This window comes from Saimiri boliviensis, chromosome 10, assembly GCF_048565385.1.
Source record: "Saimiri boliviensis isolate mSaiBol1 chromosome 10, mSaiBol1.pri, whole genome shotgun sequence".
In the NCBI taxonomy this organism is placed as follows: domain Eukaryota; kingdom Metazoa; phylum Chordata; class Mammalia; order Primates; family Cebidae; genus Saimiri; species Saimiri boliviensis.
Genome location: NC_133458.1, coordinates 112,999,017 through 113,014,318, shown reverse-complemented (window position 1 = coordinate 113,014,318; position 15,302 = coordinate 112,999,017). Strand labels below are relative to the sequence as shown.

Below are 15,302 nucleotides of genomic sequence, written 5' to 3'. Positions count from 1 at the left end.
AGTCCTTCTAAAAACTGTCGTGATTCTTTTCCCTTTGTCTTCTAATATTTTAGTCTCTTCTGTGCTAAAATTCCTTCCTCGGCTTTGACTCTTATGTCTTACCTTTCTCTTTACTGCTATACTTTTTAAAAGAATAGCCTGAATTTATAGCATTCCTCACCTTCCAATCAGTTTTGTTCTTCATTGATCCATTCATCTGTTCATGAGCCAATACTCCATTCACTTTTTAATCTAATGCCATCTGCTCTTCTAATACTTTCATGAGGTCACCAGTCCTGTGTGCCAAAATCAGCCTCCTTATTTTAGTATTCATTCTAGTTCTTACTCTTTTAAACACTTGACATTATCCCTTCTTTCTTGAAATTATATTCTTGGCTTTCACAGCCTATTTTTTAAAATCTTCTTCTCCTCTCAGAGCCTTTTATCCTTTTCTACTATCTAAAAAAAAATTTTGGGGGGGTGGGGAAAAAGAGAGAAAAGAAAGAAAGAGAAAGAAAAAAGAATGAAAGAGAGAAAGAAGAAGGAAGAGAAAGAGGGAGAGAGAACAGGAATCTTGCTTTATTGCCCAGGCTAGAATGCAGTCTAAAAATGGGTATTGAAAACCTCTTTTATGCTGATAATTGCGCTTAACAATGGAGACAGGAAGGAATAAGGGAGGGAAATAACAAACAAGCAGCCAACCGATATTTCATTTAAACCTGTGAAATGCTATGCAGTTACTGAGGAGTGATTTACTTCCAATTATGTAGTCACTTGTAGAGTAGGTGTGATGTGGTATTGATAAGAATGTATGTTTTGTGGATTTGGTGGGAGAGTTCTATAAATGTTTATTAAGTTTACTTGTTCCGGGTCTGAGTTCAAGTCCTGGATATCCTTGTTAATTTTCTGTCTCCTTGATCTGTCTAATATTGACAATGTGATGTTAAAGTCTCCCACTATTGTGTGGGAGTCTAAGTCTCTTTATAAGTCATTAAGAACTTGCCTTATGTATCTGGGTGCTCCTGTATTGGGTGCATATATATTTAGGATCGGTAGCTCTTCTTGTTGCATTGATCCTTTTACCATTAGGTAATGTCCTTCTTTGCCTCTTTTGATCTTTGTTGCTTTAAAGTCTATTTTATCAGAGGTGAGAATTTCAACTCCTTTTTATTTATTTATTTTTGCTCTCCATTTGGTTGGTAAATCTTCCTCCATCCCTTTGTTTTGAGTCTTTGTGTATCCTTGCATGTGAGATGGGTCTGGATGCAGCATACCAATGGGTTTTGGCTTTTTAACCAATTTGTCTATCTGTGTTTTTTTATTGGGGCATTTGGGGCATTTAGTCAATTTAAGATTAATAGTAATATATGTGAGTTTAATACTGCCATTTGATGCTAGCTGGCTGTTTTGTCCATTAGTTGATGTAGATTCTTCATTATATTGATGCTCTTTACCTTTTGGTATATTTTTGGAATGGCTGATACTGGTTGTTCCTTTCTATGTGTAGTGGTTCTTTCAGAAGCTCTTGTAAAGCAGGCCTGGTGGTGATGAAATCTCTGAGTACTTGCTTGTTCACAAAAGATTTTATTTTTCCTTCACTTATGAAGCTTAGTTTGGTTGGATATGAGATTCTGGGTTGAAAGTTCTTTTCTTTAAGGATGTTGAATATTGGCCCCCACTCTCTTCTGGCTTGTAGGGTTTCTGCTGAGAGATCTGCTGTGAGTCTGATGGGCTTCCCTTTGTGGGTAACCTGACCTTTCTCTCTGGTTGCCCTTAGCATTTTCTCCTTCATTTCAGCCCTGGTGAATGATGATTATGTGCCTTGGGGTTGCTCTTGAGGAATATCTTTGTGATGTTCTTTGTATTCCCTGGAGTTGAATACTGTCCTGCCTTGCTAGGTTGGGAAAGTTTTCCTGAATAGTATCCTGAAGAATATTTTCCAGCTTGGATTCATTCTCTTCGTCACATTCAGGTACACCTATCAAACGTAGATTAGGTCTTTTCACATAGTCCCATATTTCTTGGAGACTTTGCTCATTCCTTTTTACCCTTTTTTCTCTAATCTTGTCTTCTCATTTTATTTCATTGAGTTGGTCTTCAACCTCTGATATTCTTTCTTCTGCTTGATCAATTCGACTGTTAAAACTTGTGCATACTTCGTGAAGTTCTCATGTTGTGTTTTTCAGCTCCATCAATTCACTTATATTCCTCTCTAAATTGTCTGTTCTCATTAGCCTTTCATCAAACCTTTTTTCAAGGTTCTTAGTTTCTTTGCATTGGGTTAGAACAGGCGTCACCAAACTTTTTACACAGGGGCCAGTTCACTGTCCCTCAGACCATTGGAGGGCCACCACATACTGTGCTCCTCTCACTGACCACCAATGAATTTCATGCACAAAATTATTTAAAATACTGTATAAAATTACCTTCAGGCTACATATGTAAGTTGCATATGAAAAATATGAAAAATAAAAATTGTGTGTTATACTTGGGTCCCCTCCCCCAATATAGCTCATTATGTATATGCTAATATTTAAAAATGCGAAATCCCAAACACTTCTGGTCACAAATGTTTAAAGAGAAGGGATATTCAGCCTATAAATGACTGTAGCAATGTTGATTATTTACTAGGAATTCTTATTAGTTGCGTGAACTAGAGTATAATAGTCAAAATGCATTAAACATTTACCATGTGCCAGGCACTATGCTAAGTCTTCCAGCTTTATATATATTATTTATATGCTTTATATACACTGTTTATAAATTTTAGAACACAATTTTATATATAAGAAAAAACTCAGAAAAAAAAAAAACAAAACCTCAGGTCGTGCTATATTACAAATAGCAGAGCCAGAATTTAGTCCAGGAGTGTGTGATTCCAAAGCTTCTGCTTTTATCCATATGCTGTGCTCCTTTACTTTTCCTGGCAGGTTAGGGAGTGCTTCCTGGAGGAGGAGGCATTTAGTGGTATATATTAGCCCATCATTGCCTTACTCTGAATTTTTTGGGTTGTTTTGTCCTCATCCTGTGCTCTTTTCTCTGTCTTCTATTCTACCTTGTCTCCTACTGCTAGTCCTTTTCTACTTCACCCTACATTCTCAGCACACTTCTGTCATTCCATTGTCGTCTTCCCTACAGTATTTACAACAAGAAGTCTGTGATCATTCTTACCTTGGTTCACCTACACATGTGCTTTTTAAAAGATTTTTCTCTTTCTCACTGGTTTTTAGCAGTTTGAGTGTAGTGCCTTGGTTTTATTTGTATTTATCCTACTTGGAGTTCATTGAGCTCCTTAAATCTTTTTCTTTATAGTTTTTATCAGATTTGGACGTTTTCAGCCATTATGTTTCTAATACAGTGTATTAAGTGGCTTGATGCTATCCTATAGGTCCCTGGGGTCCTGTTTGTTTTGTTCAGTCTTTTCTCCCTCCCTCCCTCCCTCCCTCTCTGCTTCACATAGACAGCTTATTTTGCTGTGTCTTAAAATTCACTGATTCTTCTGCAGTGTCTGATCTGCTGTAAAGACTATTCAATGGGTTTTTCGTTTCAGGTACTGTGTTTTTCACCTGTGAAAGTTCTTTTTGGTTCTTTTCATAACCTCCATCTCTTATATGATTATGTTCCTGTTTTAGTTTAAATCCGTGAGCATCCCTTACAATGCCTGTTTTAAGGTCCTCATCTGCCAATTCCATCATCTCTGTCATTTCTGATTCTGCTTTTATTATTTTTCCTATTGGTTATGAATTATAATTTGTGGCATTTTCAGTTATCTAGAAATTTTTGGTAAAATGACATATATTTGGAATGTTGCAGGATTGAGTAGACTTTATTCCATTAAAGAATGATGGTGTTTGTTTTGGCAGTCATTTAAATTACTTGCAGATCATCTTGGTTAGGACAGACCTAGAACTAGGTTAGCCTTGACACAAAGGACGGCCCTCCCAAAGGGATCTGTTCATTGCCCCAGTGTTTAGAGTGGTTTTTCTACTCCAGCTTGACAAAATTCAAATGTCTTACCTTGTTCTCTATGAACACTGGGAATTTCTTAGCCTTATAATTTCCCAGAGTTATTTTGTCTAAGACTTCAAAATACTATTGAGTAGATCTCTCTGTGCGGCTCCCTCCTCTCTAGTATTCACTTGCCAATTCCAGCTGTCTTAGCCTTGCCAAAATCCCAGTCTGTCATCTCAGCTAAGCAAGGCTGCTACATTCTTCTTCTGCTTGGGTTCCTCCTGTACCCTGTTCCACTGTCCATAAATTGTTACCAAGTGGGAAGATTGGAGGGCTTACTTCTTCTCACAGCTCATGGTCTTACACCTGTTGTGGTAATGCCTGAAGCAGTTGGTTCATATGCTTTAATTTTCTAGTTGTTTATAGCCAGAAGGCAAGTGCCATACCATTTGGTTGGATGGGGAAGTAGGCACTTGCCCTTTAATGAGTGTGCCATGTGTTTTTCACACAATGTGCCCTCACACATGTGTTCCCTCTGCCCGGGATGTGCTGTTACCATTTCATGTAGTGGATTCCTAGTAATCCTTCAAGGCTCAGAATAAATGTCATATTTCTAAGATTTTTTTTCTACTTCCTTTCCAATTAATTGCTCAGTTGCCAAGTTATCAAGTCATTTAATATATAATTTCACACATATATCAATGCATATGTATTATTTAAATATCTTTTATTTTTGTCTTCCCCGCTAGTGCTTGAAGGACCAGACATACTTATTTGTAATTATCTTTCTATCTCTAGGACAGAGCTTAGGGCCTAACATATTTGATGCTTTGTTGGATTTCAGTAGTGAGAAAGTAAAGATCGAAACTGGGCCTCAAAGCCGGACAGAAATGGAAATGCTAGTTTAGATAGAAAAAAGTGTTTGATGCCTGAGGCTGGGAGCTATGATACAGCTAAGGTGCAGGCAGCTAGGGAAACTGTTACTCTTTGCTTCTAAACATCAGTTATATGGCTCTGAATAATGTTGGTCAAAAGATAATCATCTCATAACTTTCCAAGGACCACTAGAAAGTTGAAATTTTTAAATTCTAAATGTTTTTTGTAAAAGTAGTTTTTGATAAAACTTTGTCAACAGCTTTTAAATTAATTTCCCAGTAAAATTTTTTGGTTAAAGAGTAATCTTGCTGTATTTAAACAAAGCAAAGCTATTAGAGGGCTTCTCTAATTTCTATGTGAAGGAAAGTATTTTGTGTAAAATAATTAATACTATATTTTCTGTTACTATATTTGAGATGCTTTTAACATCTCAGATTGTTCCTTAGTGAGATCACATTTAGTGGTATTAGTTAATATGGTAATTAATTAATGGGTAAAAATCCAGTTAAACAGTGTTATATGATTATGTTGTACTGAGAGGAATGTAGTCTTTTTTTTTTTTTTTTTTGAGAGGAATGTCATCTTAATGATCACTCAATCTAGCTTTTCAATTTTTTCTTTTTTTTTTTTTTGAGACGGAGTTTTCCTCTTGTTGCCCAGGCTGGTGTGCAATGGCATGATCTTGGCTCACCGCAACCTCCGTCTCCCAAGTTCAAGTGATTCTCCTGCCTCAGCCTCCCGAGTAGCTGGGATTACAGGCATGCACCACCACGCCCAGCAAATTTTATATTTTGTGTGTGTGTTTTTTAAATTTTCTTAATTTTTTTTTACTTTCTTCTCCATGAAGCCCTATAATTTTATATTTTTAATAGAGATGGGGTTTCTCCATGTTGATCAGGCTGGTCTCCAACTCCCAACCTCAGGTGATCCACCTGCCTTGGCCTCCCAAAGTGCTGGGATTACAGGCATGAGCCACCATGCCCTGGCCTTTATTTTCTTACAATAGTCTGTATTTGAAATACGTCCTTGAACATTTTCATAAAACTGTAGTTAGCAGTATATTTTGTGCTTATGTAAACTACGTAAATTGTTGAGAAAACCAAGAGGGAACCATTTGTTAAAGCAAGAATGGGGCCGGGCACAGTGGCTCACGCCTGTAATCCCCATACTTTGGGAGGCTAAGGTAGGGTGGATCACGAGGTCAGCAGATCGAGATTATCCTGGCCAACATGGTGAAACCCCATCTCTAATAAAATACAAAAAAAAAAAATTGCCATGTGTGGTGGTACATGCCTGTAATCCTGGCTACTCAGGAGGCTGAGGCAGGGGAATTGCTTAAACCCAGGAGGCAGAGGTTGCAGTGAGCTGAGATTGGGCCATTGCACTCCAGCCTGGCAACACAGCGAGACTCCATCTCAAAAAAAAAAAAGCAAGAATGGGTAACTTTATAGTGTAAAGAGACTAATTGCTCTTAAAATCTAGGTAAAGAAATCCTTGTAGTTATGTAAATTGATAGTTCTGGGCTGAAGGACTCATATGACAATAAACAGATTAAGATACTGTTCTTAACTGCAGTTCTTTATTTCAGTTGAGGAACACAGTTGTATTTCCAGCAAATTGTGGCCTATATGCACAGAGGGTTTAGTAAACCGTACATTATGTTGTGGTGCATCTCGAGCTGCTTGGGACTGAGTTGGCTCAGCTTATACTGTGTTTTGATTCAGGTTGTCAAATCCATGTTAACAATCAGACAGGCTGGGTACAGTGGCTTAAACCTGTAATCCCAACACCTTGGGAGGCCAAGGTGGGAGAACTGCTTGATTACAGGAGTTTGAGAACATCCTGGACAACATAGTGAGGTCTCATCTCTGTTTTTTAAAATAAAAATAAATTTTTAAAAAGGTATACAGTTACTGCCGGACTGTAATTACTCTGTAGTTTCAGTGTGTTTGCCATTTCTTATGAGTTAAATATTACTTTAATTTTACCATTCTCTAGTGCTGCTGGGGGTGAAATCTTTGACCAGTGTGTTGCAGACAGAGAAGAAGCCTTTAAAGAAAAAGATGTTCAAAGACTTATGCGACAGATTCTAGAAGGTGTTCACTTTTTACACACTCATGATGTAGTTCATCTTGATTTGAAGGTAAGATTCAAATTACTTTACAACTTTGAGATTGCTAAAGAATGACACTCAAGACATAAAATAGTTAACAGTGATTTATTCAAACACGTATCACGTTTGTGTATTATTAGGTAACAAGGATATTATAATTGAGTATTCCTATCCTCTAGCCAGTTAGTTTTATCAGGGAGATAATGCACACATGAGTACATGGAAGGAAAGATAATAATACAATGCGGGGGGTGGGGGGCGGGGGGAAAGAACTCAGAATATGATAAGACACAACTTGAGCTAGAAATTTTAAAAAGTTAGGATTTAGAGGAGTTGAGAAGAGTCAGAAAATTACCTCAAGAGTTAGGAATATTTGTGATGCATTTGGGATAAAAATAAATGGAATCATTTCACGGAATTGAGAGATCAATTAGGAGATATTAAAAGCTGGGAAAAGGCTGGATTCTAGGGGTTTCATATGTCATGAAGACATAGATGATTTTTGAGCCAGGAATATTCGAGAAGCAGTGTTTTGGAAAATAGGCAGCAGTAAATAAATGAGAGAAAGAGATTAGAGGCAGGTAGATTTCTAATTTAAAATTGTCAAAGGCAGAAAAGAGGAAGGAAAGAAAAAGAACAGTGCATCAGTTATGTTCCTTTCAAGTGACCAAGATGCCAGCTAAAACCAGGATAAGCAAAACAAGGAAATTTTAGTGGCAAAAAGTCCAGGGATAATTCTAGCTTCAGTTGGGACAATATTCAGGGCTCAAAAACTGTTGCTAGGGCCCAGCGCAGTGGCTTGCGCCTGTAATCCTAGCACTTTGGGAGGCACTTCAGGAGTTCAAGACCAGCCTGCCCAACATGGTGAAACCCAGTCTCTATTAAATATACAAAAATTAGCCGGGTGTGGTGGCACACACCTGTAATCCCATCTACTTAGGAGGCTGAGGCAGGAGAATCGCTTGAACTGGGGAGGCAGAGGTTACTGTGAGCCAAGATCATGCCATTGCATTCCAGCCTGGGTGATAGAGTGAGACTCCATCTCAAAAAAACAAAACAACAGCTATAAAAATGTTGCTAGTTTTTCTCCAGCATTCAGCTCTGCTTTCTTTGAATGACAGTAAGATGATGATAAAGTAGATGCTGCTGTTCAGCCTCACAGCTACCCAGAGACTCAGCAGGAAAGTCAGTCTCTACTCGATACTCTTTCCAAAATTCTGAGATACGCTCTGATTACACCAGTGTAGACCAATCTGGAACTAATTAATTAATCAAGTGTGCTGGTGGGTGTCGGCCTTTGACTGCGGCAGTGCCAGTGTCATCAGTGTCGGGCTCCAACTCTGAGGGGGGAGGTATAACCCTTTCTGCCATCCCAACCTTTACGTGGACTGAGTGGGGAAAGGATGCAGGTGTCTGTCTATGGTAGGCAAGTTTAAGATCTCTGTTAATTTTCTAATGGTTACTTTCATATCAAGTCCAGGTGCAACTGTGGGAAAATGAAACAGTCCTCAAACAGAACGTGCCACAGCAACCCTAGTTCCTATTGTTTATTCCAGTTACAAAAATGGCCTAAAAGGAAATAGGGTTAGGAAGGAAGGTAACCTGAGAAGCCCAAAGCCTCTGGATCCCCCTCCCTCCACCAAAACAACTTAATCATCCTGAACTGCAGTCTCATCTCACACCATGATCATCAACTGATCTACCTTGAACTCGGCTGTAGTATCCCCTCTAGCAGAAAGTAAATGCTTTACGGCAGTGGTTCTCTGACTCATTCTGAGTCAGAATCACCTGGAAGGGCTTGTTAAAACAAATTGCTAGGCCACGACCCTAAAGTTTCTGATTCAGGATAGGGCCAGGTGATGCTGACACTTCAGGCCAGGGGCCATTTTAAGAACTGCTATATGGCCAGGTGTGGTGGCTCATGCCCGTAATCCCAGCACTTTGGGAGGCCAAGGCCGGCAGATCACTTGAGGTCAGGAGTTCAAGACCAGCCTGCCCAACATGGCGAAATCCCATCTTTACTAAAAAGACAAAAAATTAGCCGGCGTGGTGGTGCACGCCTATAGTCCCAACTACTCCAGAGGCTGAGGTGGGATAATTGCTTGAACCCGGGAGGTGGAGGTTGCAGTGAGCTAACACCATTGCACTCCAGCCTGAGCAACAGAACAAGACTTCATCTCAAAAAAAAAAAAAAAATTGCCATATGGCACATTTCATAATGCTTTGTTTAGTCATACCGTGTAAATTCATATATGTATGTATTTAATACTGTATAAATGCTTAATTTTTATTGCATGAAGGCACACTCTCAGAAAGAGTGTACAGGCCGGGCGCGGTGGCTCCTGCCTATAATCCCAGCACTTTGGGAGGCCAAGGAGGGCGGATCACTTGTTCAGGAGTTTTGACACCAGCCTGGTCAATATGGTGAAACCCCATCTCTACTAAAAATACAAAAATTAACAGGCACCTCTAATCCCAGCTACTTAGAAGGCTGAGGCAGGAGAATCACTTTAACCTGGCAGGTGACAGTTGCAGGCAGCCGAGATTGCACCACTGCACTGCAGCCTGGGTGACAGAATGAGACTCTGTCTCAAAAGAAAGAATGGTGAACAGTGTGCATAATCTGGAGATTGACTTCTAAAGCAAACTTGTTAATGTCCCATTTGAATTTAGGTGGAAGGGTAGTTTCTTTTTAAATACTAGTTTCCTACTAAAAAATTTGAGTTTCCTACAGAAAAATACAGAGAAAAGAAAACAATGTGGAACCTTTCTTGTTCTCTTTTGAAATATGCCAATGTAAATTCATTTTATACACGTTTTTCTTTCCTCAAAGATATTAATTTTTAATACCTTAATACCATGGCTAAAATGAACACTCAAGACCCAGTAAGCCACATGGTACACAGTGGCATTTTTTGAAAGTGAGTGTGGACATGTGCACACCCACATGTAGTCCCAGGGATGTTAATGCTGAGGTGACCTGATGCTAATGTTGAAGGTTACCCAGTTGAAACCTTTCATAGCGTGGATAGGGCTTTGCTTTTCTCCTTCAGTCTGTCATATGCATAAGAAGTTCAAAGATCCTTGCTGCAAGAAATTTCCTCCCTGCTTCCCTTGGGAACATTTACAAGAAAGAGATCACCTCTGCAGTCCAGACTTTCACTGGGCTGATACTTTAAGAAGCCTCAGTATTAGCCATGCAGAATTCCCAAAAGAAATGTTTATGCTATAGCTTCTTTCATGTTTGGCTTTACACTCTTAACTTTGCAAAACCATATATCTGTTTTATTTTTAATGATGTTTTACTAGTCCTATGATGGACTTCCAGGAATAGAACCCCAATTTAAATAGCATTGCACCTCCAGGAAATGAGCTTTCATCTTAGGAGAGTTCAACCTGTGACTATTCAAGAACTAATTAATTAGCAAGTCAAACAGGTTGTCAACTCCATGTGTCACGGATCTTTGATGTTACTTGAGAGCATCAGAAGTGACTATTAAGTTCTTGAATACCAAGTTTAACTGTGTATTTGCACAAGGAAATTACATCCCTTTCTCCCCAGTACATTCAGTATCAATCACATTCCTTTCTGTCTCATACACTTGGTGTAGAATTCTTTCCAGATTTAGTAGAGGAGGCCGTGATGATGATGATGATGATGGGGCTTTGATGTTGGAAACTGGACTTTACATCTTTCCTCAACCCAGAGGAACTATAAGACAAAGTGGTCCAAAGGGTTCTCAGCCTTCCTTCTGCCCTCATGCCCCTCCATGGGTAGTTAGACATGTCTTTGAGTCAACTATTGGAGGGAGAGGATAGAGGTGGGGTTGGTGTGGCATCCATGCAGGTAGTAGTGATTTCTACCAAAAGGTCATTTCCAGTTGCCTCTGTGAGTCTGGATGAAGTGAGTCTGCTATCCTCTGCCTTCAATAGTGTGTGCTTATAATGTTGCCTCTTGGTCTCTAGAAGAGCTTGAAAAACTAGACCATTTTTTAAAAAATTATTTTCCCACATTGCTTCAAAGCTCAATATATTATGTTTTCATTCTCTGAAAATTGATGATCCCAATATATATGGTAATTTGAATTATTAGGCTATTTAGTCTCCATGCTGGTTAAAACGGGAAATTCCTGTCCCAGTGACAGAAGGTAAAATAACTATTATAGTTACTTCTATTAAGGATATAATTGACGCTATGGGAAATACACTGGCTTCAGTGCAGAGCCTGAATGAACAATTTGTCAAAAGACTGATTCATTGAGGACTCTCAGCCATATATCTTAAATTGAACTGGGAAAATTCTTGGGGTGGGAGAGGAGGTAGCAGATGCAGATGTAGGAGTCTATGAAAGTATGAGTCCATAAATCGACAAAAATAGAAAAGACAAACCATGATTTCAAGAGAAAGCCCATTCATTTAATATATAAAATGTTGCAGGGATTGCAAATCTGAGAAACAACAACTCTAGCAAAGTCAGAACAAAACCAACTAAAAGTACCAAAACAGTCTCAATAATTTGGTGAATTAGTCATTCAGCAGAGTGGCCTGGTTTTACTCCAGTCAGAGGGGAGGACTGACCAAAAACAGCACAAAGAAATCTGGTCTTAAAATCCAGTGCTCTTTTTTTCTTCAAATGGTGTTGTACTGATTCAGTATTTCAGCAGTGTCAGTACAGTCAGCCCTCTGCATCCATGGATTCAACCAACCACAGGTTGCAAATATTCAAGGGAGAAAAAATTCCACAAAGTTCCAAAATGCTGAGGTACTTAGCTTAGTTTTCAAGATACAATATTTCAGCTTATTGGAAGTAGATCTATTTCACCATCCAAGAACTGACAGATTATAGGCCTGTAATTGTACTTATATTTTATTTAGAGAAGCAAGATCTATTTTAAAAAATAGCCCTGTGATCAAAATAGGGCATAGTTGGAAAAAGCCACATAATAAATATTAACTGTGAAATCCCATGAAATAACTCTGATTTTCTGAGAAATGTGTTGTTTCTAGCAACCTTTCTCTCAGTTGTTTAACTTCATTTTCAGAAAGTCTCTCACATTAGTGTATCATAGATGCTGTAACTGGGCCTAGATTTCTCATACAATAAAATTCTTGTAATTTGATCATACTAATTTAGGATTTACAGCATTACCACCAAACCAATTAGTTTTTGCATAGTAACTAAAGAAAGCATTTCTCAGGGAATGTAAAGTGTAAACACATAAAAGGGAAAAACATTTAAACTATTTTAAAGGAACAAATGGTATTTAAGTACATTCATAGAATGTACATGTTTACTAATCCCAAGAAAATCTCAAGATTTGGTAAAGATTTCCCCTAGCAGTATTTCAGTTGGCATTTTGTGTGTACTAGAAGGGCAAAACATTCAGTTACAAATATGTGTCACTGAACCAAACCCTTCCTACCGAGTTTGCCTGAATAACTGACATTTTGTTGTACTACAGTTTTTGTTGTTTTTGTTTTTGGTTTGGTTTGTTTTTTTCTTGAGACGGGGTCTCACTCTTGTTACCCAGATTGGAGTGCAGTAGCACTATCTCAGCTCACTACAACCTCTGCCTCCCAGGCTCAAGTGATCCTCCTCCGTTGGCCTCCCAAGGAGCTGGGACTACAGGTGTGTACCACCATGTGTGGCTAATTTTTTGTGGTTTTGGTAGAGACAGGTTTTCATCATGTTATCCAGGCTGGTCTCGAACTCCTGAGATCAAACAATCCACTCACCTTGGCCTCCCATATTGCTGGGACTTACTATGAATGTTCTTAAATACCATTTGTTCCCTTAATAAAATACTATAGTACAACAAAGGGACTGGGTGCAGTGGCTCATGTACATTCTAAAACTAAAATTGCCTTGAAAAGTCTGAGGACTCATAGTCATGATGCTACATAGGTGTTTTGTTCCTGAAGAATCAACTAGAAGCTCATTAACAAAGAAAATTTGGCCTGCCTTCTGCCATTTACTCCAGGACAGCCTACGGAGCCCTGTGATATCCCAGCCATTTCCTTTCCAACTTCATGCCTCCACCATTCCTACCCCTTTTGGCTTGTGCTGTCCTCCAGCTACACAGGATTTCCTGCAAATGCTCCATGGCAGTAGGGCCTCTACTTGCTCCTCTCTGCATGGAATGCCTCCTGCTTACCCCAAACCTTCCAGGACACTGAGCCATGACTGGCTCTTTTTTTTTTTTTTAGCATCGTCCTTTCCTCCTTCAGGTTGCCTTCTTAGAGAGCCTTCTCTGACTCCCCTAAAGATATCATGTCCATACACACACCCCAAGCAACCATTCTTGCCCATCACCCTGCTTTGAGTTCCCCTAGTGCTTAAAGCGACTTGAGGTGTACTTACTTGTCTCCATTAAAATGTAAGGCTCCAAAAGACAGGACTCATGTCTTGTTTTCTCTTATTTCTCCAGGGCGTAGCTCATTAGGCAATCAGTAAATATTTGTTGAGTAAATTAGGAAATCTTTTTACCCTTCAGGGTCTGCTCACATAATCTCCTCTGTAATTTTCCAAGGCAGAATTAATCACTCTGATATATTTATTGCCTGAGCACTTTGTATATATTGCTGTCATGGTGCAATGTACAGAAGATTGAGTCGAGCCTGGCAGGTCCATCTATTTTCTCTTGATTATAAACTCTGACGGTAGGGCATTCTTATTGCTAATATTTCTACTACACTAGTCCTGACACAAAATAGACACCCTCTTAATTTTTTATAGTTATATAAAATATTTATTCACTCAACAAATATTAATGTGTGGCAGGCACTGATCACAGTGATAAAAGAGTCATCAGTACTGTGGTTTCTGTCCTCATGAAGGTGTAGATTCTTCCCATTCTCTGAATTCAGACTGATAAACCTACAGGCATTTTCATAATAGAAAAGGGTAGGATGGACAGTTGGGTAGATGGTAAGACCCTTTTTAAAAAGAGGAACCATTTATGACTCAGTTTCCTTTTTCATATTGCAGCCCTTCTCATCGATGGGAATTGTAATCTGCCTCACTACCATCTTAGGTTTTCTCACCAAGTTGAGACTAGGCAAAGAACAGAAAAAAGTGTTCTAGATGGAGAGAATACATATACAGATTCATTCTTGTGAGAGAGAGCATAGCAAGTATGAGAAACTGGAAAATGTCCTACGGGACCCAGTTTCATGAAGCCAAGGGGATCGTGGCATGTGATGAGTCTGGAGAGCTAGCTAGGCAGAAGCTGGAACTCAGGACATGTACGCCACACGAAGGAGTTTGGAGGTTATCTAAGAGCAGTGGGAAGCTGTGGAAGGGTTTAGGAAAGGGGACAACAGATCCAATTTATATAATACAAAAGAGCCTTCCAGCTGCAATGTAGGTGAAATAGATCCCAGCAAACTATTGAAGAGGACATTGCAATAGAGCAAGAAAGGTAGCTTTAATTTTCTGTAGATGAGAGAAAAAGGCAAAGTCTAGAAATGCTTAGAATTTAGTATTTAAAATCAACTATGGTGACATGTTATCTAAATGGAAGGGAAGGGAGGAAAGGAATGGCCAAGATGATTGTTCTCTCCTATTCAGAGGTATGATCATAGCATTCACTGAGACACCTGTCATTGGCATAGTGAGAATCTGATTTAGGAAGGAAAATAGGAGTCTGGCTTTGGTCATGTTGAATTTGAGGTACCTTTGAGACATCAAAGGGGAAATAATAGATAAGCAGCTGGTTGAGGAGATCCAAAAGAGAAAAAAATTGTGAGTCATAAGCTGTAGGTGATATTTAAGCCTTGGGTACAGCTCATGCAAGTTGAGAGTGTGCAGTAAAAAGAGGAACGGTCTCAAGATCAAGCCTTGAGAAACCCAGCATCCAGCGGACCAGGTAAAAGAAGGCTGCCTATCAGAGGAGATGGAAGACGCAGCCAGAGATAGGAAGAAAGCCAGGACAGTGTTTTGTCATGGGAGCCAAGAGAAAAATAGTATGTAAACAAGTAGTAGTTAAGTGTGTCAAACACTAAGAGAGTGGTCCAGAAGAAAGTACTGAAAAATATCACTGGATTTTGTGATTTGTAGTAAAAGAAGAGGAAAAACATCAGATGGAGGTGCAGAATATGAATGGAAGGAAAGGAAATGTGAACATTAATTCTGTACATCTAGGGGACCAATGTGATGGAGACAGAAACATAAACACCTAAGGATGGATTAAGCATGCTGTGTATACCATGCTGTGAAGTAGGGACGGGGCAGCCATCAAGCCCACCCTGGAAGGAGCAGGGGAGGCCAGGGCAGGCTTTGCAAAAGAATCAGTGCATTATTGAGACCCATCATGCATGGAGTGAGGGATGAGAATAAATTTGTCAGGGAGAGGAAGAGAAGAGGGTTCCTGAGCAAAGACGG

At 39.3% G+C, this 15,302-nt stretch overlaps 1 protein-coding gene across 1 annotated transcript in view; it reads left to right on the top strand.

Moving 5' to 3' along the window:
- STK17A (serine/threonine kinase 17a) overlaps positions 1–15,302 on the top strand; it is a 46,966-nt gene that overhangs the window by 19,964 nt on the left and 11,700 nt on the right. The window contains exon 3 of the mRNA XM_039462089.2: positions 6,805–6,949. Coding sequence (XP_039318023.2) covers positions 6,805–6,949 — 145 coding nt within the window. The remainder of the gene's footprint in view (positions 1–6,804; positions 6,950–15,302) is intronic.